At 36.3% G+C, this 26,174-nt stretch overlaps 1 protein-coding gene across 2 annotated transcripts in view; it reads left to right on the top strand.

Moving 5' to 3' along the window:
• The window catches only part of HNRNPLL (heterogeneous nuclear ribonucleoprotein L like), a 47,788-nt gene that overhangs the window by 14,705 nt on the left and 6,909 nt on the right, over positions 1-26,174 (top strand). The window contains exons 3-8 of one of the 2 annotated variants that reach the window (XM_004466016.4): positions 8,859-9,096; positions 12,316-12,401; positions 13,946-14,042; positions 14,129-14,201; positions 18,409-18,480; positions 22,932-23,149. In XM_004466016.4, coding sequence (XP_004466073.2) covers positions 8,859-9,096; positions 12,316-12,401; positions 13,946-14,042; positions 14,129-14,201; positions 18,409-18,480; positions 22,932-23,149 — 784 coding nt within the window. The remainder of the gene's footprint in view (positions 1-8,858; positions 9,097-12,315; positions 12,402-13,945; positions 14,043-14,128; positions 14,202-18,408; positions 18,481-22,931; positions 23,150-26,174) is intronic. The other variant, XM_058278419.2, reaches the window with a different exon arrangement.

Genomic DNA, 26,174 nt, shown 5'->3' with positions numbered 1-26,174 from the left:
CTCTGGTTGTTTGCTCGCCTTCTCCAGGAGATACCTGGGACCTCCCACATGCGAGGCAAGTGCCCAGTGGCCTGAGCCACATCCACTCCCTGAGGGCTGCAGTGTCTGCTGGCTTGTGACATCTGCTCTTTTGTGGCAGGGATGGCATCTGCTCATAGTCCTTTAGGAGGTACCAGGACCTGAACCAGGACCTCCCATGTGGTAGGCAGGCACCCAACTGGTTGAGCCACATCTGCTTCCCTGTAATACATTTTAAAATCAGGAAGCATGAATCTCCCAACTTCATTCTTCTTTTTCAAGATGTCTCTGGCTAGTTGGGATCTCTTTACTCTTCCATATAACTTTTTTTTTTTCTTAAATATTTATTTATTTATCCCCACCCACCCAGCTCCACATTGTCTCCTCTCTGTGTCCATTCACTGTGTGTTCTTCTGTGTCCGCTTGTATTCTCATCAGGTGGCACTGGGGATCTGTGTCTCTTTTTGTTGCATCAGCTCTCCGTGTATGTGGCACCACTCCTGGGTGGGCTGCGGTTTTGCATGGGGTGGCTCTCCTTGTGCAGGGACCACTCCTTGAGTGGGGGCACCCTTACACAGGGACATCCCTGCATGGGCTGGCGCTCCTTGTGCACAGTGGCACTGTGCATGGGCCAGCTTACCACATGAGCCAGGAGGCCCTGGGTATCGAACCCTTGGACCTCCTAGATGATAGGCAGATGCTCTATCTGTTGAGCCACATCTGCTTCCCGTCCATATAACTTTGACTGGCTTTTCCAATTGTGCAAAGAATTTTGGAATTTTGTGATTGTGTTGAATTCTCTAAATTGCCTTGGCTGGAAATGACATCTTAACAATGTTTTGTCTTCCAAACCTTGAACACAGAGTGTCTTTTATTTACATCTTTGACTTCTTTCAGCAATGTTTTGTAAATTTCCCTGTATAAGGCCTTTACCTCCTTGGTTAAATTTATTCTGAAATATTTTATTCTTTTCGTTGTTATTTTACATGGGATTTTTTTTCTTATTTCTTCTTCAGATTTTCATTAACTGGTAAACAGTAGACACTACTGATTATTGTGTGATCTTGTATGCCACTACTTTACTGAATTTGTTTATTAACTCTTAAGAGTAGCTTTATGTGTATATTTCAGGATTTTCTGTATAGAGAATCATTTTCTTTGCAAATAGGGAAAGTTTCACTTCTAATTTTTTTTTTCTTTTTCTTGATGATTGCTCTGGCTAGAATTTGCAGTACAATATTGAGTATTAGTGATGGCAGTGGGCATGCTTGTCTTGTTTCTGATCTTAGAGGGAAGGCTTTCAGTCTTTACCATTGAGTATGATTTTAGATGTGGATTTTTCATATATCCCCTTTATTGTGCTGAGGAAGTTTCCTTCTGTATCTAATTTTCTGAGTGTTTTTATCTGGAAAGTTGTTGGATTTTGTCATTTGAGATGATTGCATATTTTTTCCCCTTAGTTATATTAATGTGGTATATAACAGTTATTGATTTTCTTGTGTTGAACCAGCCTTCCATACCAGGATAAGTCCCACCTGATCATGGTGTATAATTCTTGTAATGTGTTATTGTACTCAGTTTGCTATTATTTTGTTCAGGATTTTTGCATCTAAGGGATGTTGCTGGTCTGTAATTTTCTTTGTGATATTTTTATCTGCTTTGATATTAGGGTGGTGTTGGCCTCATAGAAAGAGTTAGGTAGTGGTCCTTCCTGTTAGTTTTTTGGAAGAGTTTGAGCAGGATTGGTGTTAATTCTTCTTGGAAATTTTGGTAGAAATCACCTGTGGAGCCATTTGGTCTGTGGCTTTTCTTCGTTGGGAGATTTTTTTTTTTTTTTAAGATTTATTTTATTTATTTATTTCTCTCCCCTTCTACCCCACCCTGGTTGTCTGTTCTCTGTGTCTATTTGCTGCGTCTTCTTTGTCTGCTTCTGTTGTTGTAAGCGGCACGAGAATCTATGTTTCTTTTTGTTGCGTCATCTTGCTGTGTCAGCTCTCCGTGTGTGTGGCACCATTCCTGGGCAGGCTGCACTTTCTTTCGCACTGGGCGGCTCTCCTTGTGGAGCACACTCCTTGCGCGTGGGGCTCCCCTACATGGGGGACGCCCCTGCATGGCATGGCACTCCTTGTGTGCATCAGCACTGCACGTGGGCCAGCTCCACACAGGTCAAGGAGGCCTGGGGTTTGAACCGCGGACCTCACGTTGGGAGATTTTTGATGACTAATTCAGTCTCTTTAATTGTAAATTGGTCTTTTGAGATCTTCTGTTTCCTCTAGAGTCAGTGTAGGGTGTTCATATGGGTTTTATTCAGGGTTCTCCAGGGAAACAGAATTGACAGGTGGTATCTGTAAATAGCATGAGATTTTATAAAATTGTCTCACTTGATCATGAGGATGCACAAGTCCAAATTCCACAGGGCAGACTGCAAAACAGGGCTTTAGTGAAGGTCCTTGATGAGTTCCCCAGGAGATGCTGGCTGTCTGAAGTAGAGATGGGAATTCTCTCTCTCAATGCTGAAATCACTTCCTCTTTTAAGGCCTTCTGACTGGCTGAGACATCACTCATTGCTGGCAGCAGTCTCCTCAGTTGATTGTACATGTAACCAGCTATCTGTGCAATCAACGCATTGATGAGTAAAGTGCCTGAAATGCCCTTGTATTGCACTTACCCCAGGCTTGCTTGATCAAACAATTGGATACCATTACCTGGCTGAGTTGACACATTAGCCTTAACCATCACAATGTGTTTCTAGGAATTTCTTCATTTAATCTATTAATAGGTTGTCTAATTTGTTGGCATAAAGTTGTCATAGTATCCTCTTAGGATCCTTTTTATTTCTGTGGGGCAGTAGTAATTGCCCCACTCCCATTTCTGATTTTATTTATTTGTGTCTCTTTTTTTCTTTGTAGTCTAGCTAAGGGTTTGTCAGTTTTATTGATCTTTTCAAAGAACCAAGTTTTGGTGTTATTAATTCTTTCTTTGGGTTTAGTTTGCTGTTCTTTTTCAAGTTCCTGCAGGGTGCAGTTAGGCCTTTGATTTTATCTCTTCTTTTTTAATGTAAGAATTTAGGGCCATAAATTCCTATTTGGCACTACCTTTGCTGCATCCCATAAGTCCTGATTTGTTGTGTTCTTTTTTATTTGTCTCAAGATATTTACTGGGGAAGCAGATTTGGCCCAATGGATAGGGTGTCCGCCTATCACATGGGAGGTCCAAGGTTCAAACCCAGGGCCTCCTGACCCATGTGGTGAGCTGGCCCACGCACAGTGCTGATGCGTGCAAGGAGTGCCGTGCCATGCAGGGGTGTCCCCCACATAGGGGAGCCTCATGCGCAAGGAGTGCGCCCTGCAGGGAGAGCTGCCTAACACGAAAAAAGTGCATCCTGCCCAGGAATGGTGCCGCACACATGGAGAGCTGATGCAGCAAGATGACGCAACAAAATGATACACAGATTCTGGGTGCCGCTGACAAGAATACAAGGAGACACAGAAGATCACTCAACGAATGGACACAGAAAGCAGACAACTTGCGGGGGGGAGGGAAGAGAAATAAATAAAAAGTAAATCTTTAAAAAAAAAAAAGACAGAAAGGAGAGAATAGATCTGAGAAATTAATGAGGAAAATTAAAAAAAAAGATATTTAATGATTTCCCTTGGAATTTCTTCTTTGACCCACAGATTAAGAGTGTGTTATTTAGCTCCCATATATTTGTGGATTTTCCAGTTCTCTGTTACTGTTTTCCAGCTTCAGTCATTTGTGGTCAGAGAAGATGCTTTGTATAATACCAATCTTTTAAAATTTATTAAATCTTGTTTTGTGACCCTCTCTCTTGGAGAATGATTCATGTCCACTTGAATAATATGTATCCTGCTCTTTTAGAGTACAGTGTTCTATATTTGTTAGGTATAGTTCATTTATCATATTATTCAAGCTCTCTGTTTCCTTATTGATCTTCTATTTAGATGTATTGAAGTCTTCAACTATAATTTTAGAGGTGTCTATGTTTCCCTTCAGTTTTGCCAGTGTTTTCTTCATGTATTTTGGAGCATGGTTAGGTGCATAAATATTTATGATTGTTATTTCTTCTTGGTGGATTAACCCTTTTATGAATATATAGTGTCCTTTTTGACCCTTGTAACAGCCTTTTATTTAAAGTCTGTTTTGTCCAATATTACTATATCTACCCCAGCTCTCTTTTGGTTACTGTTTGCATGAAATATATTTTGCCATCCTTTCATTTTCAAAGTATTTGTGTCTTTGGGTCTAGGGTGAGTCTCTTTGTAAACAGCTTGTGGTTGGATCATGCTTTTTTATTCATTCTGAGGCTGTCTTTTGATTGAGAAATTTAATCCATTAACATTCAGTGTTATTAACTGTAAAGACAGTACTTAACTCGATTTCACCAATTTGGTCCTTTGGTTTTTATATGTCATATCTTTTTTTGTCTCTCTTTTACTTGTTGCAGCCTCCTCTTGTACTAATGTTTAGTTGCTTTTTTGTGAACTGACTGATCCCTTTCTCATTTGTATTTCTGTATATTTTAAAAATAATTTATTTGTGATTATCTTGGGGTTTGGATTAAACAACCTACATCTATAAGCTACTAATCTGAAAAGATACCAACTTAGTGTCAATGACATACACATTCTCTGTTCCCATAACCATCCATTTCCCTTTTTTTTTTGGTATCCAAAATGTTTATTGGAATGGTATCCCACTCATCTTCTTTCAGGGTGCTTTTGGTGCTGCTTCTGTCTGAAAGAGCATCCTCTGTAAGCCTTGCTTTTCCTCCAGTAGGTTGGCAGAGGACAGTGGAGCAATCAGCACACAAAACTAGTTTGTGCATGGCTAAAGACCATGGTGATTTTATAGCATCCTGGGTATTTTACATCCATGATGTAGGAATTGGGGCTCTGCACCAGGAGCTTCTTCTTGTGTTACCTCTTTTCCTCTTCTGGAGGGGGACCAAGGAGGTCCTTTGCGAGAGACATGTTCTCATGATGAGGTCGTCACCACTGGAAAACCCCTTACATTGTTTTAGTTCCACATTACCTTTTTATATATTGTGCACCCATTATCAGGAAATATGCCTTTTCCTTGTTAAATTGTATTCTGCCTCTTAGGGGAATTAGAGAGTAGAGTTGTATGTTGAGAATACAGTACTATTGGGTTTTGTGTTTACCCTTTTAGTTACCTTTACTGAAGATCTTCATTTCTTCACACTACTCCAAGCTACCCTCTCTCTTCCTTCAACCTGCAGAACTCCTTTTAGTGATTCTTGTCATCAGGTCTCTTGTTAACTAATTCTTTCAGTTTCTGTTTATCTGTGAATATTTTAAACTCTCCCTCATTTTTGAAGGACCATTTTGCTGGATAAAGAATTTTTGCCTGGCAGTTTTTCTCTTTCAATATTTTATATATATCATACCACTGCCTTCTTGCCTCCATGGTTTCTGGTGAGAAATCAGCACTTTGTCCTATTAAGGATCCCTTCTATCTGCTGGGTTGCTTTTTCTTGCTGTTTCCAGAATTCTCTCTCTATCTTTGTCATTTGACGTTATTCTCATTAGTATGTGTCTCAGAATATAACTATTAAGAGTTTATTCTGTTGTACCTTTTGGACATGTGTATCTATACCTTTCATAAGAGTTGGGAAATTTTTGGCCCTTATTTCCTCAAATATTTGTTCTGCCCCTTTTCCTTTATCTTCTCCTTCTGGGCCACCCATGATGTGTATATATGCTTTGTGCTGTCACTCAGATCCCTGAGACACTGTTAGATATTTTCTCTTCTTTTCTCTGGTCTTCTATGATTTTGATTGGCTATCTTGTTTTTTCACTGATTCTTTCTTCTGCCTGTTCCAATCTGCTATTGTATGCCTCTAGTATATTTTTAATCTCCATTATTGTGCCTTTCATCCCCATAATTTTTCTTTTTAAACTTTTATTTTCTTCTTTATGCTCACACATTGTCGTCTTAATATCCTTTAGCTATAAATCCATATTTTCCTTCATCTCCTTGAATTGATTTAGTAGATTTGTTTGAATTTCTTTGATTAGTTCCAAATTCCTTGAAGTTTTAATTTCTTCTCTTGACTAGCCAAATCTTTTTGTTAGTATGGCTTGTCATTTTTTACTCATGTACGGGTATCTGAATATTTTGATGTCTTAACTGTGAAGGTTAGTTTGTCCCTCTTGTCTAGGGTTTTATCGTTGATTGACTTTGTGTTAAGGCTCTTCTTTGAAGCTTGATCCAACTTACTGTGAACCTTAGAGTAGCTTTTGTTCAACTGTTCAGATTTTCTTAGCTCTCCATCTGCTTCTTGCCCTGGATCTGTAATATAATTTTTAGGATTATACTTTTTGTGCAGTTGTTTCATCTATAAGAGAAAGCTTCCTTTCCTCTGTTCCTTCTCTAGGAGTCTTGATCTGTTCTGTTTGCTTTTGTGCAGGATTTTCTCCTTGGCTCCTATGATTTGTTTAAATTCTCTCTCTTACTCAGTGTCCTCCTTACTTATACTATTTTGGGACCAGTCCTGTCTTAAAGCAGCTTAGTCTCTCCCCTCCTCCCTTTTTTTTTCCTGTCAGGCTTTTCTGCCCCTAGTTTCTTCCCTGTTAGGGTGTTTTGCCCCAAGGATCTAGATGGATCAGTCCAGGAAAATCCGTTGGGCATTTAAGAGGCCCAGCAAACAAAGACTAGATTAAGTAAAAACACCTCTTACAAACAGTTCTGTCATGTTCTCTTTTATTTATTTCCCACCTTGGGCTCCTTTTGTATGTGGCACTCCTCAGTGACTTGTGTTTCGCCCTGACTGACCAAGGTTCATACAAATAAATCTCCAATATATTTTAAAATATTAAAGAATTCATGAAAAGATAGTCATTAGAATATGGTAAATACTGATAATCATGCTTTGCTTGCCCAGAGGCAGGATGATGGGATAATTTACTTTTCATTTTATACCCTATACTTCAAATTTTTGTGGGATTTATTTTACTACATGAAATAATGAATGTACATGGGTTCATCTGTGTGTGCTTCATATGATAGGTTTCTAACTTGCTGCTGTGTGTGGCTCTGTAGTTGCATCTGTGGCAGGAGGGACCTGGACTTGGCTGCCTCTGCGTGACTCCCAAGCCATGCAGGATTGAAGGAGGGGTGAGGTTTGGAATGGCAGCTCTGGGAAGAAAATCTCCTACCTGATTATTTTTCCCTTCTTCAGTTCAGCATTTCTTGAGTCCTCCAATCTTCATTGTCTCCAGAGGTCTAAGCAAGTGGGATTTGTCCTTTTATTACTTGATGAGATTTTTCCAGGGCATGTCTTCTTCTGTCACCATATTGATGATATCACTCTATAGTTATCTTTTATTGAGCACCTGTAACGTGTCATACACTCTGCAAAGCTATTTGCATGCAGTAGCTCAAGTCTTGACAATACTGTAAATGAAAAAGGTTAGATTAATAAGAAATTACATAATTTGCCATGTTCCAAGGTGGCCTCTTTCTTCCTAATGCTTTTTCTAAAGTTTAGCTGGATGCCTGATCGAGAAGCATGAGTACGTGACCCAATGTGATATCTCTAGCCTTGTTATTGTAAAAACAATGTTAATAAACATTTTCAAACTTCTTCCATTTAATAGAAGACATGTTTCCCTCTTTATGATCCATATGCTACAATTTCTCTCTTCCTTCCCATCATTTCTTTTTTTTTTTTTTTAATTTATTTCTTTCCCCTTCCCCTCCTCCCCCCAGTTGTCTGCTCTCTGTGTCCATTTGCTGTGTGTTCTTCTGTGACCGCTTCTATCCTTATCAGCGGCACCGGGAATCTGTGTTTCTTTTTGTTGCATCATCTTGTGTTAGCTCTCCGTGTGTGCGGCGCCATTCCTGGGCAGGCTGCACTTTCTTTCGCACTGGGCAGCTCTCCTGGGACACACTCCTTGCACATGGGTCCTATGTGGGGGACACCCCTGCATGGCAGGGCACTCCTTGCATGCATCAGCACTGCACATGGGCCAGCTCCACACCGGTCAAGGAGGCCCGGGGTTTGAACCATGGCCCTCCCATGTGGTAGGCAGGTGCCCTAGCCATTGGGCCAAGTCCGCTTCCCCCATCTCCCATCATTTCTTTATTCATTATTTTGTGTTGTAAAATAAATTCCACAGAAAGAAGGGTAGGTTATACAATGAACAGTAAAAATCCCATCATCCTTCCTTGGGCCATCATGATTACCAGTATTTACCTTATTCTAATGACTGTTTTTTCATGAATTCTTTAATATTTAAAAATATTTTGGAGTTTTATTTGTATGAACCTTGGTCAGTCTGCAGTTATTTCTATATATCTTTGATTCTTTGTTTTTAATAAGATAAATGAAAATATCCTTTCTTATTTATTTCTGTGAGCATTAATTAATTTGAAAATTCAAGAGAAGTAGTGGTTTCTGCTGTTTAAGTAGGGGTTCTATCTTCTAACCTCAGTTACTCTGTTGAGAGTTATCTCTGTTGGTTTCTACATCTTGATATTTTCTAATTGCTTTGGAGTGGCAGCCTGAAGAATACAGTGGGTGATCCCATTAGCAGTAGCACATTGTGCAGTAGGGGATGAGGTGGATAAGCTTTCCATCCGGAGGATAAGCTTTCAAATGTGTACCACATACATGGTCAACCATAGTTCTTTGGGTCATTTAAGAGTTGGCTTATATTGGTTACAAGTAGTAAAGAATACTAATCTGTGTGATTTGACACATTTTTTAATTGAAGCTCATATTTATTTGATTAAGATCAAATAATGTTAATTGAACTTACTGTATTTGGATATTCCCCCCCCATTCCCCTTTCCAGCTATGTGATGATGATGCCGTTTAAACGGCAGGCTCTAGTGGAATTTGAAAACATAGATAGTGCCAAAGAATGTGTGACGTTTGCTGCAGATGAACCCGTGTACATTGCTGGTCAACAGGCGTTTTTCAACTATTCTACAAGCAAAAGGATCACTCGCCCAGGAAATACTGATGATCCATCAGGAGGCAACAAAGTTCTTCTGCTATCAATTCAGAATCCTCTTTACCCAATTACTGTGGTATGTATTTTAGTAGGACTAAATTAGAAAATGATTTTGAATTTGCCTCTAAAGAGATAAGCCTGTAGTTTTTTTCATTGCCATCTAGATATTTGAGAATAGTTTATTTTCAGAATTATTAAAATTAATCTTAGTTTTTGACTGTCAGATTTAATGAACAATGAAAAAGGTAGTGATCAGTGAATCTAAAAGGTCAGAAACACAGTTGTCATTATTAAATAACATTACTTATTTTTGTGGGGGGAGTTATTTTTTTTTCTTTTATTGTTTTTTTTTTTTAAAGATAAATAGACCACACAAAATATTACATTAAAAAATGTAAGAAGTTCCTGTATACCCCACTTCCCACCCACCCACCCCCTTCTCCCACAACAACATTCCCTTTCATCAGTACAGCACATTCGTTGCATTTGGTGAATACACCCTGGAGCACTGCCCCACTGCATGGACCATAGTTAACATTGTAGTTCACACTCTTCCCCAGTCCAGGGATGGTTATTTTTAATATTGTTCATTAGCACAGTAACAAATGCAGACTTAAGTAATCTATAACATAACCAGTCTACTGTGTTACTCCAATCCCACAGTTACAGTTAAGGTATTTCACTACAAGTTTTCACAAGTCCTGATTCAAACCTTTAATCTTTTTACAATAAAGTAAATTGGCATATAAAATACACAACTACCCATTTCCTATATGGTATCTTATAGTTGCATGTCCATTTTACATGTATGAGAAGACAGTCTCTGAAAACTCTGTTAAATACCAATGTTCCCTCCCAAGAAGGGAAAAGAGATTCCAAATTTTTTAACAAAAAAGTGTGTAGTCTTAGAAGAACTTTACAAAAATGGCCATATGTGTAATCTGTACAAAATTAAACTGTTTCAAATTTACTTACTATAGAGAACTGAACCCAAATGTATATTCTTTACTGTACTACATTTCTGCTAATGTTGGAAAATTAAAGACAGTTTTTTTTTTAAAGGAGGTCTAAGGATTGAACCCAGGACCTTGTACATGGGAAGCAGGTGCTCAGCCACTTGAGCTACATCTGCTCCCCAAGACAGTTTTAAAAGAGGCTATTACTGATTCTTTTTTTTTTTTTTTAATGATTAAAGATTCTGTATACTGTAACAAGACACCTTAAGGTACAAGAAAATCTTAGAAAATAAGACTGAATAATATGTTATAGAAATACTATACTCTTTACCAACTCCTACCCTCCCCCACCGGTTCATGATCATAAGCAACTCTCTTCTGTAATAGATAATGTAAGAACTGTGAAAACCCAATTTACATAGCGTATCTCTTGGTCCACTGTCTGGGCATTCTGTCATGTTCTGTTCTCTTGGTCACATACCGAGTGGCAATACGCAGGATTGCGGTCTGTAAGAAGTGAATAGATAGAAAGGAGGACTTTAGAAATGGTTAGTGCTAGACTCCAGTTGTTCTTCAATATGTCCAAGCACATAACTCCTTGCCTACTAGTATTAAGTGATAGATTCTTGTCTGAAATGTAACTTTGGCGGCTTAAAGGGATATTCTGGTATAAAAGTGATATCAAAGAATAAAACACCACCTTCATAACGGATCCTGGAAGCCCAGAATGGTAGATAACCATTCACAGATGTTCTTGCCTTTGGCACCAGCACGGCTGTTAGGTGGACGGTCTAGTGATGTCCATCAGTTCCTTCTGAATTCTCTTGCTGCTGGTGGAGAAGAGTTTTGGAGTTTCTGTTCATGCTGACTTTACCCTCCTTCCTCTTGGAGGCCTTTCTTTCTTTAGTGATTTGCTGGTTGGAGGACGAATTTGAGGAGGAGCTGGCCCTCAAATGTCATCTGACATAGTGAACCCCCTCCCCACTCAGTAAGCAGCCCCTGTCTTGGTGTCTGGCTCCTCTGCTGCTGCAGTGGTTGCTGCTGTAGCTGTGGCTGGGCCTGGCCACTGGTGTCTTTTCCTTGCTGGGAGAGAAGAGGAAGTGCAGCAACAGCCCCTATTAAGCAGGCAGCGGCTTCCCCCAGCCACACACGCCCGTGTACTCCTCCTCCTCCTCAATAAGCACATTTATTAATTTTTAAATTATTTTGTATCTGTGTCAATTCTGTTCCTAATAATAAGGGACTAGACAGACTTGTTGGGACTGGTCCAGGAAATCTTTTTTCCTTTTTATGCCAGCGCTGTAGTTAAGAGCATCTACTAGATAATTACAGACTTTCCAAGTACAGAAAGAGCCATGTCTTCAAGCTGTTTGAGATAGCTTGTTAAAAAACTGTCTTTGATTTATTTAAACTTCCCTGCTTTTATCCTTTTAAGAAAGTAATATTAGTAGAGTTTTTAAAAAGGATTTGTGTCCTGAAAGTTTTCTACTTCATAATCACATGCTGTTTCATAATAAGTTATAGAATATCACAATAAGATAATTTTAAATGAGTATATTTCTAGTATGGGTATATGATATTAGAGCATAAGCTAAAAGCAAAGTAGATTTAATTGTACCTTATGCATCTATTCACTTTTTTGTAATATTTGTATAATTATACTTTTAATATATTTATGATATTTGTTCTGTGAAAAAGAATATATTCTAGTACAGATACTCTGTTCATTGCTATATCCCTAGTACCTAGGCTGTGTAATTGTAGGTGCTCAAGAAATTTCTTGAAAGTTGAATAATTATCCCTAAAAGCATATTTAGATTCTATCTTAGATGACTGAGGTTTGGTGATATTTAACATTGACTGTTTGATCTACCTTGGGTCTTTTCTTTACAGTAAGTATGTTACTGACTTGTAGTTATAGCCATTGTCCCTTGAGAAATGAATACAGGAGTTGTTGTACTACTACTCCTTAATAAATAATTATTACTGTAATTCAAGTAATTACAATGATAGACATTTCAGAGTCACATTTGGAAAAATAAATTGATTGCAGTTCTGGTTTATTATATGTTGTTAGATTATTTTAGGCATCTCTTAAGAAAATAAAGATCGAGGATTCATTTAGGAGATAAAATAGCTAACAGTGCTTTTCATATGTTTCATTGGAACTTCTCTAAAGTGGGTATATTATGTAGGGGAGGAAATAACTTTAGATTTATTGAAGTGTAGCAATTTTTAAAAGTTTAGTAATTGATAGAAATGACATCTAAACAATTGTTTCTTTAGGTAAAAAATGTTTTTCTAAATATAAAATGTGGTGAAATCTTTTTTCTTCACAGGATGTTTTATATACTGTATGCAACCCTGTTGGAAAAGTGCAACGTATTGTTATATTCAAGAGAAATGGAATACAGGCAATGGTTGAATATCCTTTGTAAATTTTCTATTGACATTAATTCTGTTTAATTCATATGAATCTTATTTTTATTTAAGTATTTCTAGATAAGTGATATTTACTTTTTATCTCTACACAAAAATATACTTGGTTTAGATTTAAAAAATGAAACTGCACTACCCATAGAGAATGTTACTATTTATGATAGGGAAAACTTGTTACCATGAAATAGTCTAGGGCTTTGTTTTACAGTATGCTTGCCTTTTTAATGGGGAAAAATAACTACTTGATAATATGTATACTTGTACGTTTTTGAAATTTACCATAAATAAACTTTCCTGAATCTCTGGTTAAAATAGGTAGTTTGGAAGTACCAAAACTTTTAAGGTCCAAGGACCTTTCTTAATGGAACCTTCTAAAATGGTCGTGGTTATGTAAGCACCACTTTGTTAAACTAATTATACCTTGAGTAAAAAGAGCAAGTTGTAGAATAGTATGTATAGTACAATTCCATTATTTTTAAAAACTTTCGTGTGCATGTGCATGCAAAGATTTTATTTATTTTATTTATTCCCCCCTCATTGTGCTCGCTCTCTGCTCTCTGCTCTCTGTGTCCATTCATTATGCGCTCTCTGTCTGCTCATATCTTTAGGAGGCAATGGGAACCAAACCTGGGACCTCTGAAGTGGGAGAGAGGTGCCCCGTCGCCAGAGCCACCTTGGCTCCCTGCTTTGTAGTGTTTCTCATTGTGTTTCCTGTGTGTCTCTTTGTTGCGTCAGCTTGCCATGCCAGCCCGTTATGCCAGCTCACTGTCTTGTTTGTCTTCTCTAGGAGGCACCGGGAAGCGAACCCGGGGCTTCCCATGTGGTAGGTGGAAGCCATTCGTTTGAGCTGCGTCCACTTCCCTGCAGCAAATTTTCAGTTTTGTTTTTTGTTTTTTTACTTTGCGTATTTCAGTGCTTTGGTCTTATCTTGTCTTTTCTTTGACAATTATGTTTTTTATTTTTCTTTTTTACAATTACAGGCTTAAGTAATTTTATAAAAAACCAATAAAGTGGATATAGCTAAATGAACATAAAATCTGCCTTCTCAGAAATATATAAAAGTCAGATATTGGGAGTGGGTGCAGCCCAGTGGTTGAGCACCTGCTTCACACGTACCAGGTCCTGAGTTCAATCCCTGGTACCTCCTAAAAAAAATAAAAGTCAGATACTTGTTTTATATTATTTTTATTCTTCCTAATCTTTTTCCTACTTCTATGAAGTATTTTCTGTTTCAAGATAACAAGTTACCTTTTGTTAGGGAATGGGACTACACGCCATTATTTTTCTCTTCTTTACAACTTAAAAGATATTTCTGATGACCTGAAAGAATTGATTTAGATTGTTTGGTTGTATGTTTTATTTGGAACCTTTGATCTTCAAAATAAATTCTCCTAAAATTCCTCTAGAAATTTTATTAGTAAAACATTCTAGAAGTGAAAGTGTTATTTCTGATTTTCAGTCCTTTTCTTAGGAAGTGGATAGTGATTAAATATTGGATACCTTAAACCAAATTTCCTTAATAGACTTTATGTTTGAATCAGTCCTTTGTGCCCAGAAAGCTAAAGCAGCACTCAATGGAGCAGATATATATGCTGGATGTTGCACACTAAAAATTGAATATGCAAGGGTAAATATTTTTCTCAGCATTTCACCAAAGAAATATTTATGCTTTGGACATATAATTTGAACTTACTTTCTTTTTAATCTTAACAGCCAACTCGTCTAAATGTTATTAGGAATGACAATGACAGTTGGGACTACACTAAACCATATTTGGGAAGACGAGGTAGGTATTCTATGCATTTTAGAATGTACTTACATCTGCTGACAAATTTTTACATGTAGTTAGATTCCTCTTTCCTGAAATGAACTAGTAATAATTCAAATGAAAACTTGTTGATGAATGCTTTTGTTGCAAAAGGCCATGTAATGCTGAAAAATAACCTTGAACATTAGTGCCCCCTACTGGTATGTATTGAGCTATTTATATTTAGTTCAACAAGGAGCCCACACATACAGGCACGCCCGCAGTTCAAGGACTTGCATTTCTCCAAGCAGCTCTCTCTCTTTGGAGGAGAGGAAACTGATTCAGAATATTCCTTACAAACTGCAAACTTGCACACTGCTTCTCTATGGAAAGGACTTTTCCCCCAAGCTGGACAAGGCATTAAGAAGGATAGAGGACTCCAGCAGGCTGACTCTACACTTCATCATGCACAACATCGGCATCAGCAAAAAGCCCTCTGAAAAACTCAGACTTGCAATTCACCTTGACTGCATACTGCATGCACCACCACCCCAAGTTTTTAAAGGAGGACACTTAACAGTACTTCAGACTTGCATGGGATGAACACCATGATAGACTGTGCCCATTAATTCAATTTGTATGTATATACTGGTCTGATTTCCCTTAAAGTTTCAGTTGTAGAATTTAAGACTTTTCACTAACGAAAAACTAGACTTTCTCTACAATGTTGTAAATCTTAATGCCCATTACTGTAATTGTTTGCAGCACAGATTCAAATTGTTAATTGGCAAATAACCAGGACCAGTTATTTATAGGCAATGGGAATTGATAATGGTCAACCAATCCACACAGGTATATTAAAGATAAAAGGATTAGAAAGGTGCACGTTTGCGCACTTACGTTTACTCTTTTTGGTTTTTTCTCAATTGTGAATATTGAACAAAAATTCTAAAATAATAATTAAAAGGTACATTATATGTAATAGACATTTTTCTGTGTGGTTTGATTTTTGTAAAGTGGCTGTTTATAATTGTCACTTTTGTAACAATTTAAGGTTATCACTTATGTTAATTTGTATAACTAGAAATTTTGGCATTTCAAATGTAGGTGAAAGTAACATGTCTGTTCAAGGTAGAATATTTTTAAACTTAGTATCTGAAAATAAAAGCATTTCACTTGAGATGCATTTTCATCTATAACCTATAAATGCTAGATTTCATGAGCCTAGATTTGACTGATAAAATTGTTCAACTAACTGTGTGGCACTTCTGGAATTTACAACTTAAAATGTGGATCTTGTAAAAACAAGGGGGCTGCAGTATTGGCTACATCTCAACTACAATATCATTATTTAAACCACATGTGGGGAAAACTCACCAAGATATGTCTGTAAAACTCAAGAAACTAGAAAAAAAATTTATGGCATCTAAAATATTTTGGATAGTAAGCAGACCTCTGTAGTGCATGTACTCTATCAGAAGGAAAAAAGAAAGATAGTGTGATGGTCCTTTATGTGTATGTTCAAAATATTCAGGACATTTGAATGATTGGGCCTTATAACTCTCAATTCCCAGTAATCTTGCCTTATTCATGGTATTGCAAATGTATTTGTTTTGTAATACAGTTTTGACTAGACCCCTTGCTTTCACTACTCACAGAAATCTGCTTTGTTGTAGACTTGGTGCATTTAAATACTTTACTGGAAAATAAAACCTTAGTACTCAAACAGGTCAAGTGGTTGATGAGAAACCTCTCACTTCTGTCAATTTACAATAGTTTTCTAACACTCAGTGTTTTTTTTGTTGTTTTTAAAACTTATTTGAAATAGTGAGTTGGTTATATTTTTCTTACTGTTTTTAAAAACATTTATAGATATACATTTACTTTAAGTGTTAAGTAAATCTATTTTTAAAAAAGATCTGAAGTTTACACAGCTTAGATTAGTTTTTCATACAAGGAATTATAGTTAGATAAGTTTAGAAATGTGTAAGGTAGATATTTAAATAATGAAATACAATTGAAGTAAAACAGAATTTTAGTTGTTCATGATTTTAAGGGGGAAATTCTTTTTGTCTTGTTTTTTATAGATAGATATTTGTGTCTAAGACCGTAAGTAGTTTTTGTTTCTGTACTGATCTCAGCTTGCACTCAAGTTGATAGGAAGATATTGAGACTGTTTAGGTGCTACCCCAAAATAAAGCCCTCACATAACCCTTTCTTACTCATTTAAGAAAATCCTTTTCAGCTCTAATTACATTTTACTGCGTAGAATCCTTAACCTTAGACTCCATGGACCTCCTTTAGAACTGTTAAACAGGACTTATATATAAGTGTATTTTTCTAAAGCTTCTGTCACATTTCAGATGAATCCATAAAAGGTTACAGACTATTTAGAGACTGATATATTCAGTGTTGGACTCCTGTGCTCACTTCTTTTGTTTTTATGTGACCTTATATTGGGTAGCAAATACCTCAGATAAAGAGAACTATTAATAATGAGAACGTTTGGCTGAAAAAGACCTTAGGGATCATCTGCTCTGACCCCTTCATTTTATGAATGAAGATTTTTACTTTCTGGGACTATATAGCAAATTAGTGGTTAACTTGGAATCTTCTGATTTCCAATCAAGTTCTCTTTCCTTTTAGCACACAGTTAATTGTAACTAAAACTGGGCCATGAAGAAGCTATAGTGGCTTTGGTTTAAGAGTTCTAGATCAGATAAGGAATTTTATTTAGTGTTTGGTGGCATGCTTAATTAGAGGAACTTTGACAAACTGGATTGATTCAAGAGTAAGACTTAAATGGTGAGATGTGCTAGAAGCCATGTAATGGAAAGAAGAAACTGTGACTAATCTAGAAATGACTTTGGCGGGGAAGGGGACATTATACCTTTTTAGACATTCGAAAGGGTTTTGTAAGAAAGTCTTTCTGTGACGCCCCACAGGAGGTAGAATATGGACAGATGATCAGTTTCTATACAATATAAAAATTAAATTCCTCATGATTTAGAACTATCTGAAAATGCAAATGCAAGGGAAGGTAGTGAGTTACTTGTCAATGACAATAGTTTAGCAACAGCTAGATGGTACTGGTTGATGTAAAGAGAACTTACTCACCGAATGAAAGTTGAACCAGATGACCTCTGAGGTTGCTTTTAATGCACTGGCAACTTGGAATAGTTAATTAAAATGATAATGCTCTAGACTGAAGTGAAAATTAAAGTATTTCTCATCTCCCATTAACCTTGTTTAGGTGACTAAGGGTATATGGAAAGCCTCTCTGAATTTTTAAAGATTAGAATGTCCAGAGCCTTCAGATACATAAAACAAACAAGTAAAACCTTTAGTGGGCATTCTAATTTGATCATCAAACTTTCTAAAAGTATTGTACAATGATTTTTAAAATTTACTAACCAATGTGGGAAGTACCATTTTAGAAGCCTATGAGTAATTTTTTTTTTTTAATTGATGTCTCAGGTTTGGGGAAATTAACATGCCTTCCCTGAAAATGTAGCTAGAATAAAAATTATACTTTAGTAGTATTGTAGTACTCTCCAATAATGTAGCCCCCTTGGTTAGTTTTATCTTGGCATATTTAAGCTTTGGAGGGTATTCACAGTCCTGCCTCGTGTTAAGGTCTACAGATAATGACTAATCCATGATATAAAATGGGCCAGTGATGTGCAAATTTCCAGCTCTCAAGTCAGTAGGTGTTTGTAAATATGTGTATATACATATAAAATACTCTGTGTTTACTGATTGTGAAACCATGTAATACAGGTTGTTGTTGGCTTATGCTGAAACTTCTTGAAAGAAGCCCACTTTGAAAATGTGTTGCTGTTGAAGCTAATAGTATGATTCAGGTACTGTCTTTCAAAAGTACTGCACTTAAAGCTCGTTTTAAAGACATGTATTGGTAAAAACTTCTGTACAGTGTCAAACTCTAGCATTGTGTACATTCACTTCCTGAAAAGGATCCATTCTTCCCTTAAATTTGAAAGCGTGTTTGTATTTGGCATTTGCCAAAAAGATATTTTCAAGCTAAGTGGAATTTGTTAGATAGTTATTTTCCTAAACTTTTGGTGTTTGTATTTAAATTGGATATGAATGGATGTTTAAAGTTAACCAGGAGTCATATTTCTTTTATGAATTGTAATAGATGTTTTGAATGGGTGTTTCCCATGTGAGAACACTGTTAAGTACTTCGGTCAAAATTGTTAAAACCATGTTTCTACTTTTGTGTCAGATAGAGGAAAGGGTCGCCAGAGACAAGCCATTTTGGGAGAACACCCTTCTTCGTTTAGACATGATGGCTATGGTAAGTTTGCCAAGGCAGAAGGAAGGTAGTATAGATGAACTATTAGTTTGCATTTCTGATGAAGAATGGCACATTTCTTGTCTGTATTTTTCCTGCCTACCTGACTTGGTTTATATGGGGTCAGTCTTCTTCTTATGTACCCCTAAGGAGTTGTCCAGAACCTTTTGTTTTCTTAGGATTTGATACATTATATAATCCTTGAGATAAATGAGTGATTGGTTGGGGATTGAAAATTTTTGCCTTTATATTTTGTTTTGTTTTGGTTTTGATTTGTAATGGGCTCTGGCCTGTTAGAGGACCAAAAAGAAGTATTGCTCAGTAAGTGTGTTTCCTTCCATTCTAGAAATTATGAGCAAAGAGGAATTTTGAGTAATAAAAGAAGAAAGAATGGGGTATTTGTCAAAAAGAAAACATATTTCTGGATGATGGTTATTTCTTTTAGTTTGAGAGTTGGTATTTTGACTTTGGTTAAATTTGCTTGCATTTAATTCCCCTTTTGTAATTTCTCAGCTTTTACTTTTTGCTATTAAATTGTGTTGATAAATTGAGATTATGAAACCTAGAATATTAATCCTCCCCAGGGAGAAGTTAGAGATCAGAATATTGTCCTTGTAGGTGGATGTTGAGAATTGCTTTTAAGATTTTTAGCTAGCTATAAATTGTGTTTTTAAGTGTTTGTTTTTAGTTTTTAGTGGTAGTTATTGACCCCGCTTACTCTGTGGTTTAAAGTTGGAAGGACATATATAGTACTATTAGAAGTGATAGGAATATAAATTGGCAATTCATATTCCTAGGATTTATTTTTGAAAAGCCCCCAGTGTTGCCTTTTGTCTGAAATGTTTCAAAAATTGCTTACATACATGATTTTACTGACCATTCTTAAGCTGTGAGTTTTAGCTTGACCCTAATGTCTTTTTATTTTTTTAACTCCTGGCACTTAATACCTTAATATGCGCACACACACATAATACATACATGTACATATGCTTGTATATTTGGTCAATGTTCCATAGTAGTCTCAATGCAGAAGAGACTGAAACAATCCCTATGTTATGTCAAAACAATCTGTGGTATAGATTGAAAATGTTATTACAGTCATTAAGTGAGTATGTTTCTTGGTCAATTTTCTTAGTTCTTTACTGTAACAGAGTATATATTAACTATGGTTGCATAGGTAGGTCTCCTGATCCTGCAGGGAAGGACCACTTTTTGGGAGTTCACTATGCTTTGTCAATGGAGGGTGACAAAAGAATTACTAATCCAAGTGTACTAATTTGGAGTAAAATATGTCAGTCATGCTGTCAGCTTAAGGCTAAAAACTGATGAAATGTTTTGCCAAGGGAGCTAGAAAAATCCATGAAAGACTAAATAAAGGACAAAGAACTCTGTGATAGTGTTGAGACAGATTATTTTCTCAGTATAGGTTTTCAGATTTGCTTTCCTTTAGAAGGTATGTCTTACTGAAAAATTGTACAAACAAAAATACATTAAATGCCCTAGGAGAATATATTTAATTTAAAAAAAAGCCTATTGTGAAATTCTTTGGAAGTTTCATGCCCTAATTTATTTAGTGTGCATGTATGTATAAATTTTAAAAAGTAAGATTACTTGCAAAGAGGTGCAAAATTCTTTGGAGCAACTGTTGTTAATAGGGATCGTTCATGCTCAGAGGAGTCCTGCTGAGAAGGAATGATCGTGGTGGGTTTATGTAGGGACATCTGTTCTGGTCTTGTCCATTAAAACACTTAACTCTAAGGATAATTTGTTCTACTTGCCTAGGGAACTAAGCAGAATGGTATATAGGAAGAGAGAGAGAAGAATAAAAAGAGATGGTAGAACGCGGAGCGGATGTGGCTCAAGCAGTTGAGCCTCTGCTTCCCACATGGGAGGTCCTGGATTTGGTTCCTGTGCCTCCAAAAAACAAAATAAAAAAACAACAACAAGCAAACAAACGAAAAAACCGACTTAGGGAGCTGATGTGGCTCAGTGGTTGAGCACTGGTGTCCCACGTGAGAGGTCCTGGGTTCAATCCTGGGCCCCAGTACCTAAAAAAAAAAAAAGGGATGGTGGAAGTAAGATGAGGAAATGGGAGGAAAAAAAAAAAAAGATAGGAGGGCGTTGCTATGGATATTAAGCCTTTTTAAACAACTTTTGCCAATCACAGCTGTTTTATATCATCAGTTTAGCAAAACAGGTTCTTTTGCATTTTGAAGTCCAATCATGGGTAGTTTTTCCTGTGTGGTGGTATATGAGAAAGAAGGAATAGAAAATCTAATTATGGTTCAGGACCCATAGATTTCATTAGATTAAATTTATTCATTGATTTATTATAGTAGTATAAATCTGTAATTATCATTAGGGTTATTTGTCTTTTAGTTTGGGGAGCCCAGCCCGATGAAATGAATGCAGTAGAGGCTCTCATACTTGAACAATGGCAAAAAAGAATATACAAATATATTTGCTGTGAGTCCAAGAAAAATTTATATATTATTTTCTGATATCTTTGGATATGGTTACTGAACCAAATATTTTTTTTAAAGTTCAAAGATGGGAGATGCCTTTGAATGTTAATAATGCTGTCTTATTTAAATAGCATTTTCCCACATAAGTGAATTTTTTAAATACCTGAAGAATTACTTTTTTTAATGAACCAAACTTTCTGCATTAACCATTCAGTATAGAAACCTTTTAAAAGACATTCTTTCATATCTTCTTAAATAATATAGTTAGTAATTCAAATATTTAATCCTGATGGCTCAAGGCCATAACTATAAACATCAGCTCTTCTCTTGCACTGAGTTTAGTTGTTATCTAGGGCAGTGGATTGCAAAGATTTTGGACCTTGGCTAATTTGAGCCAAGTGGAAGTTTCCATTGCCTGTCTGCTGTACATCTTTCCACTCTATGTGATAACAGATGAAGTATCATTACCAAAGAAGCAAATGGTAGTATAAGCAAATCGTGTTGGGAAGGGAGCAGTGTAATATATATACATATTTCTGTGGCAAGGAGAAGAATGATTGATCAGTACATGTTTAACAATCTAAATTTGAGGCCAGAATATATATGGGTATTAATGAATAACTCACCATCATGAGCTATATTAATTGATAAACTACCAATTTTCAGCAAGAAGAGCAGTTGGAAACCATGACCAATTTACGGCAGCACAGATGATGGTGCATTGATAAAAAGTATTCCTCCCTAAAATTGTAGAAATTAAAACTGTTTACCTGTGTGCAGTGGTAGTGTTGCTGTATTGTTATTAATGGCTGCTGTATTTAGAATACTAATTTTAGTTGCTGAACACCAAAATTTAGTAGTCCTTAGTAACTCACTTAGATAACAGATGTCCCTTAGATTTACATAAAAATGACAAATCACTGGCATTGCCTATTATTTACTTTTTGAGAAATTAAAGGATTTGGGCTTTTGGATTGTTTCTTGCACTTTAGGGGGACCTTTGCTTCGGCAATCTTTTAGGAGTTTCAGGAGCTCCTAAAATGTGTAGTGTTTGTGTCTCTAGCTCAGTTGCTGCTTCTTCATTCTTCTGTCTCTCTTCTTGTTGCTCTACATGTGCCCTGTGCCTGCTTTCAGTACCACAGTTTCCCCAGACTCTCACCATCCTTTCCATTACATACACCCTAGCTTTATTTTTCTTGTTGTTATTTCAAATCTCTTGTTGATGGGAATCCAGATAAAGTCGTTTGGAACTACTCTAAAGTTAGTAAAATTGGTGCTTAATGGGGGTTCTCATGTAAGGGAACATAAATTTGTGTTTGGGTGTATGTGTTTCTGTGACATTTTCAGATACTCAAGCATTACTTTCTTCTTAGTTCTTGATGTTTCAAAAATTAGAGATTGCTACGTAATAAGACAGCTATGGGTAGGTGAGGTATTTTATTAAGTAAGCCTTGGGTTTTAGTTTCCTGAATTAGAGTTAGGGGAATAAAATACTAACCCGAAAGTTCATTATAGTAAAATATTTTCAAGGAGACAACTTTATAATGGAATTAAATTTTGTTGTATGTCTATAGAGACATAGAAATAATTTCCTAGGTTTCATTGTATATTATTCTCCAAAAGATTAATATGTTGGCAGAAGGTATTTTTACTTTTTAAAAAAATATGAGCTATAATTTATATACAATGGTAGTGAGTTTTACACTGATGCTCCCCTCTTGCAATAGGCTAATCTCATCTCATGCCTTTTGTTAGGTAAACATTATGTATAGCTTGATATATACAGGTCAGTGTATATTGGACCTGGTGAAAAAATAAGTATAGATTTTATTTGTTTCCCACATGTTACATTTAAATAGTCATATGTTTGAGTTTTCCTTGAACTTACATCAAACTAGTTAATACTAAGATTTTGTTTGGTGAAGTATATCTACTAGAGTATTTAAAAATGGATCTATACATAGATGTTTTGTTTTATCATTTTTATAGGATCACATGGCCCATTATTGCCTTTACCAAGTCGGTACAGAATGGGCTCTCGAGACACACCTGAGCTTGTCGCATATCCATTACCACAGGCTTCTTCCTCTTACATGCATGGAGGAAATCCCTCTGGTTCCGTTGTAATGGTTAGTGGATTACATCAACTAAAAATGAATTGTTCAAGAGTCTTCAACCTATTTTGCTTATATGGAAATATTGAAAAGGTAAGTCTCACTTTAATTAATATGTTACATTAATTTATTTTGCTAATAAAGCTAATAAAAAATTATGGGGGAGTGGATATAGCACAAGTGGTTGAGCTCCTGCGTCTCATGTTTGAGGTCTAGGGTTTGATCCCAGTACCTCCTAAAAACAGAACAAATGGAAAAACCAGCTCTCATTGGAGAATGGATGTAGTTCAGTAGTTGAGCACCTGCTTCACATGTACAAGGTCCTGGTTCAAATCCCCGGTACCTCCTAAAAAAAATTTCTGGGAAGGCTGCAAATAATGAAAGTTTCTTCTCCTTCTCCCTGTGTCAGGAACATCCAGGTCGTTTCAGTAGTGACCTGTATGAGCTAACAATCTATTATATGGGGACTCCAGAAATTGTTTTTCATTGGTAAGTGATTAAGTATAGATTGTTGCTGCTAAAGATATTTTAAAAAACAATATAAAGAGAAGTCCAAAATAGTAGTTTAATCAACTTTACTATTACAGACATAGAACCTATTTGTGATCATTTTAGTGAGACTAGCATTTAACATGTTGAACTATACTAATGGAAAGAACAGTTACTTGCATGGAACTAGGTAAACAGAAACATGGTTTAGAACTTAGCCACAACTCTTGAATTTTAGGAGAGTTTTAGGATTTATACACTTGGATCCTAAATACTAAGTTCTGGTATCTTCTGAGGAACAATGTGCTTTTGACTCAATCAGTATTTGAAACTGATCTACTTTGATAATGTGTTGAAACTTTCTGACTGGAGGTTTGCACTCAAAAAGTGACAAAACATTTAAAATTTACATATTTTGTAGCTCTTTAAAATTGTAACTTTATTTCCACCAGATAATGCTTTAGTTACCCTTTGTCTGTGATGTTTTGTTCATTGATAGCTCACAAATACTTAGAACAGTGCATTGAAGATGGCAAAATATTTCAAAAGCATCATGAAAAATTTTACCAGGGAAATGTGTTAGTCCTAAGTTGCCAATTGTTTTATATATGTGCTAATTTGAGTTGGAATGCTGTAGTGATGTTATTTTTCCCTGTTGTTTTAAGTGGTTTAAGTGTTCTTTTTACAACAGTAAAAAAGTATGTGTGAGTTACGTGTGTGTGTGTGTGTGTGTGTGAACATGGCTTGAAAATTTGGTACTTTTAGTTCCTTAATTATAAAGGCTTCTTGATCTGAGGAAGCAACTTTTTCAGGAAAATCTCTGAAAAATTTCTTCAGCATAACTATTTTATCACATAAAAAATAAATAAACCCAAAAAACCCTCTACCTTTGGTCTAGGGGTAGCATAAGGGATATTTCTGGTTTTATAACTGGTTGAGAATATATGAGAAAGACTCAGCAACAATGGGAAAAATGGTTTAGATTTTCTCCCTTTAGACATTTGTCTTAGACTAGACGTTTAGTTAAGGTCTAGTAACTGCACAGATTGATAAATAAATGTTTTCTCTTTTTTAAAATTTATTTCTCCCCCTACTCCCCCTGTTGTCTGTTCTCTGTGTCCATTTGCTGTGTCTTCTTCTGTGTCTGTTTGTATTCTCATTAGGCAGGTCCGGGAACCAATCCTGGGACCTTCCAGAGTGGGAGAGAGGCAATTACTTTCTTGCACCACCTCATCTCCCTGTTCTACTATGTCTTGTTATTTTCTCTCCTCTGTATCTCTTGTTGCATCATCTTGCTGCGCCAGCTCTCTGCGTTGGCACTCCTGTGCGGGGCGGCTTTCCTGCCCCAGGCGGCATTTCCACGCAGGGCGGCACTCCTGCACAGTGTGGCATACGCATGGGCCAGCTTGCTCTCACCAGGAGGCTCTGGGCATCGAACCCTGGACACCCTGTATGGTAGATGGGAGCCCAATTGGTTGACCCACATCCATTTCCCTAAATGGTCTTTTGATATGTATTTTAATTTTCTTCATCTAGTGTTACTTTTCTGTTTATGCTTTTCACATTTGTAGGCAGTCACAGTTAGGCAGTTTAGCCAACATTGTTAGTTAATAATACAAAAGCCAAAGATCTACTAATTGTCCCATATGGTTTAGAAACCCAAATCACTTTTTCTAGTAAAGTTTTCTGTATATTATTTGACCACCTCTACTCTTTCATTCCACATTTCCTCCAAAGTTATTTTTAAACATTTTAAAGTGACAATGATATACTAAACTCAGGATGTCACAATCCTCTAAGATCTGTATTGTCAATTTTTTCATAACTTTTTTCTTTTAAGATTTAACCACAGAAACTACATATTTAACAAATTTAATCACTATTAGATTTGTAAATTGTTACTGGATTAAATCAAAGGAAAGGAAGTTTGCCCTTAAGACAGGTGATTTCAAATAAAGCTGAAAAATCTTGCTATGACTGAGTTTGGTTCAAGTAGAGGAGTGATATAAAAATGCTAAGATAACCCATTAAAATTGATAGCTTCAGTGATGGAAATAAATGCCGTATTGCATTTGCTGTGTAAATACATTCCTAGTGTTTCTTTGAGATTGACAGATAAGAGGGAAATATATTCAAGGAGTCATGTATATTAGTAGTATTTAGTAGTTATTCTTGATAGGGATTTTCCAAGGGCTAGGCACTATGCCCATATGATTATCATATTTTATCTCATCTAACCTTTACAGAATTGTATGCTAAAATTTGAATAATACAAGCAAGAGGATGAGTATGGCCTTTGTCCAAGATGTCATGAAAACTTGTGAAGTATTGCTTGTTTTTCAAATGGCCCCTCCCTCGCACTAGGCCTTCCCCGACCATATTATCTCTAGGGAATAAATTATTTCTTATATAGCATTTTGTTTATTGCCATTATTAACAGTACTCTGCATAGTCTGTAATTATTGCTTATTTTTACATTATAAACTATAACATGTTTACCTGTTAACTTAGAATATAAGCTTCAAGAGGACCTTGTCTGTGGATGTTCGCCATTACATCCCCATTACCTAGCACAAATGCTTATGAAAACGTATTAAGCTCTTAAAGAGTTGTCAAATGAATAAACACC

This window comes from Dasypus novemcinctus, chromosome 17 (assembly GCF_030445035.2).
Source record: "Dasypus novemcinctus isolate mDasNov1 chromosome 17, mDasNov1.1.hap2, whole genome shotgun sequence".
Lineage (NCBI taxonomy): Eukaryota > Metazoa > Chordata > Mammalia > Cingulata > Dasypodidae > Dasypus > Dasypus novemcinctus.
Note: the sequence above shows the minus strand (reverse complement) of the source record. Positions and strands in the feature narration are given on the sequence as shown.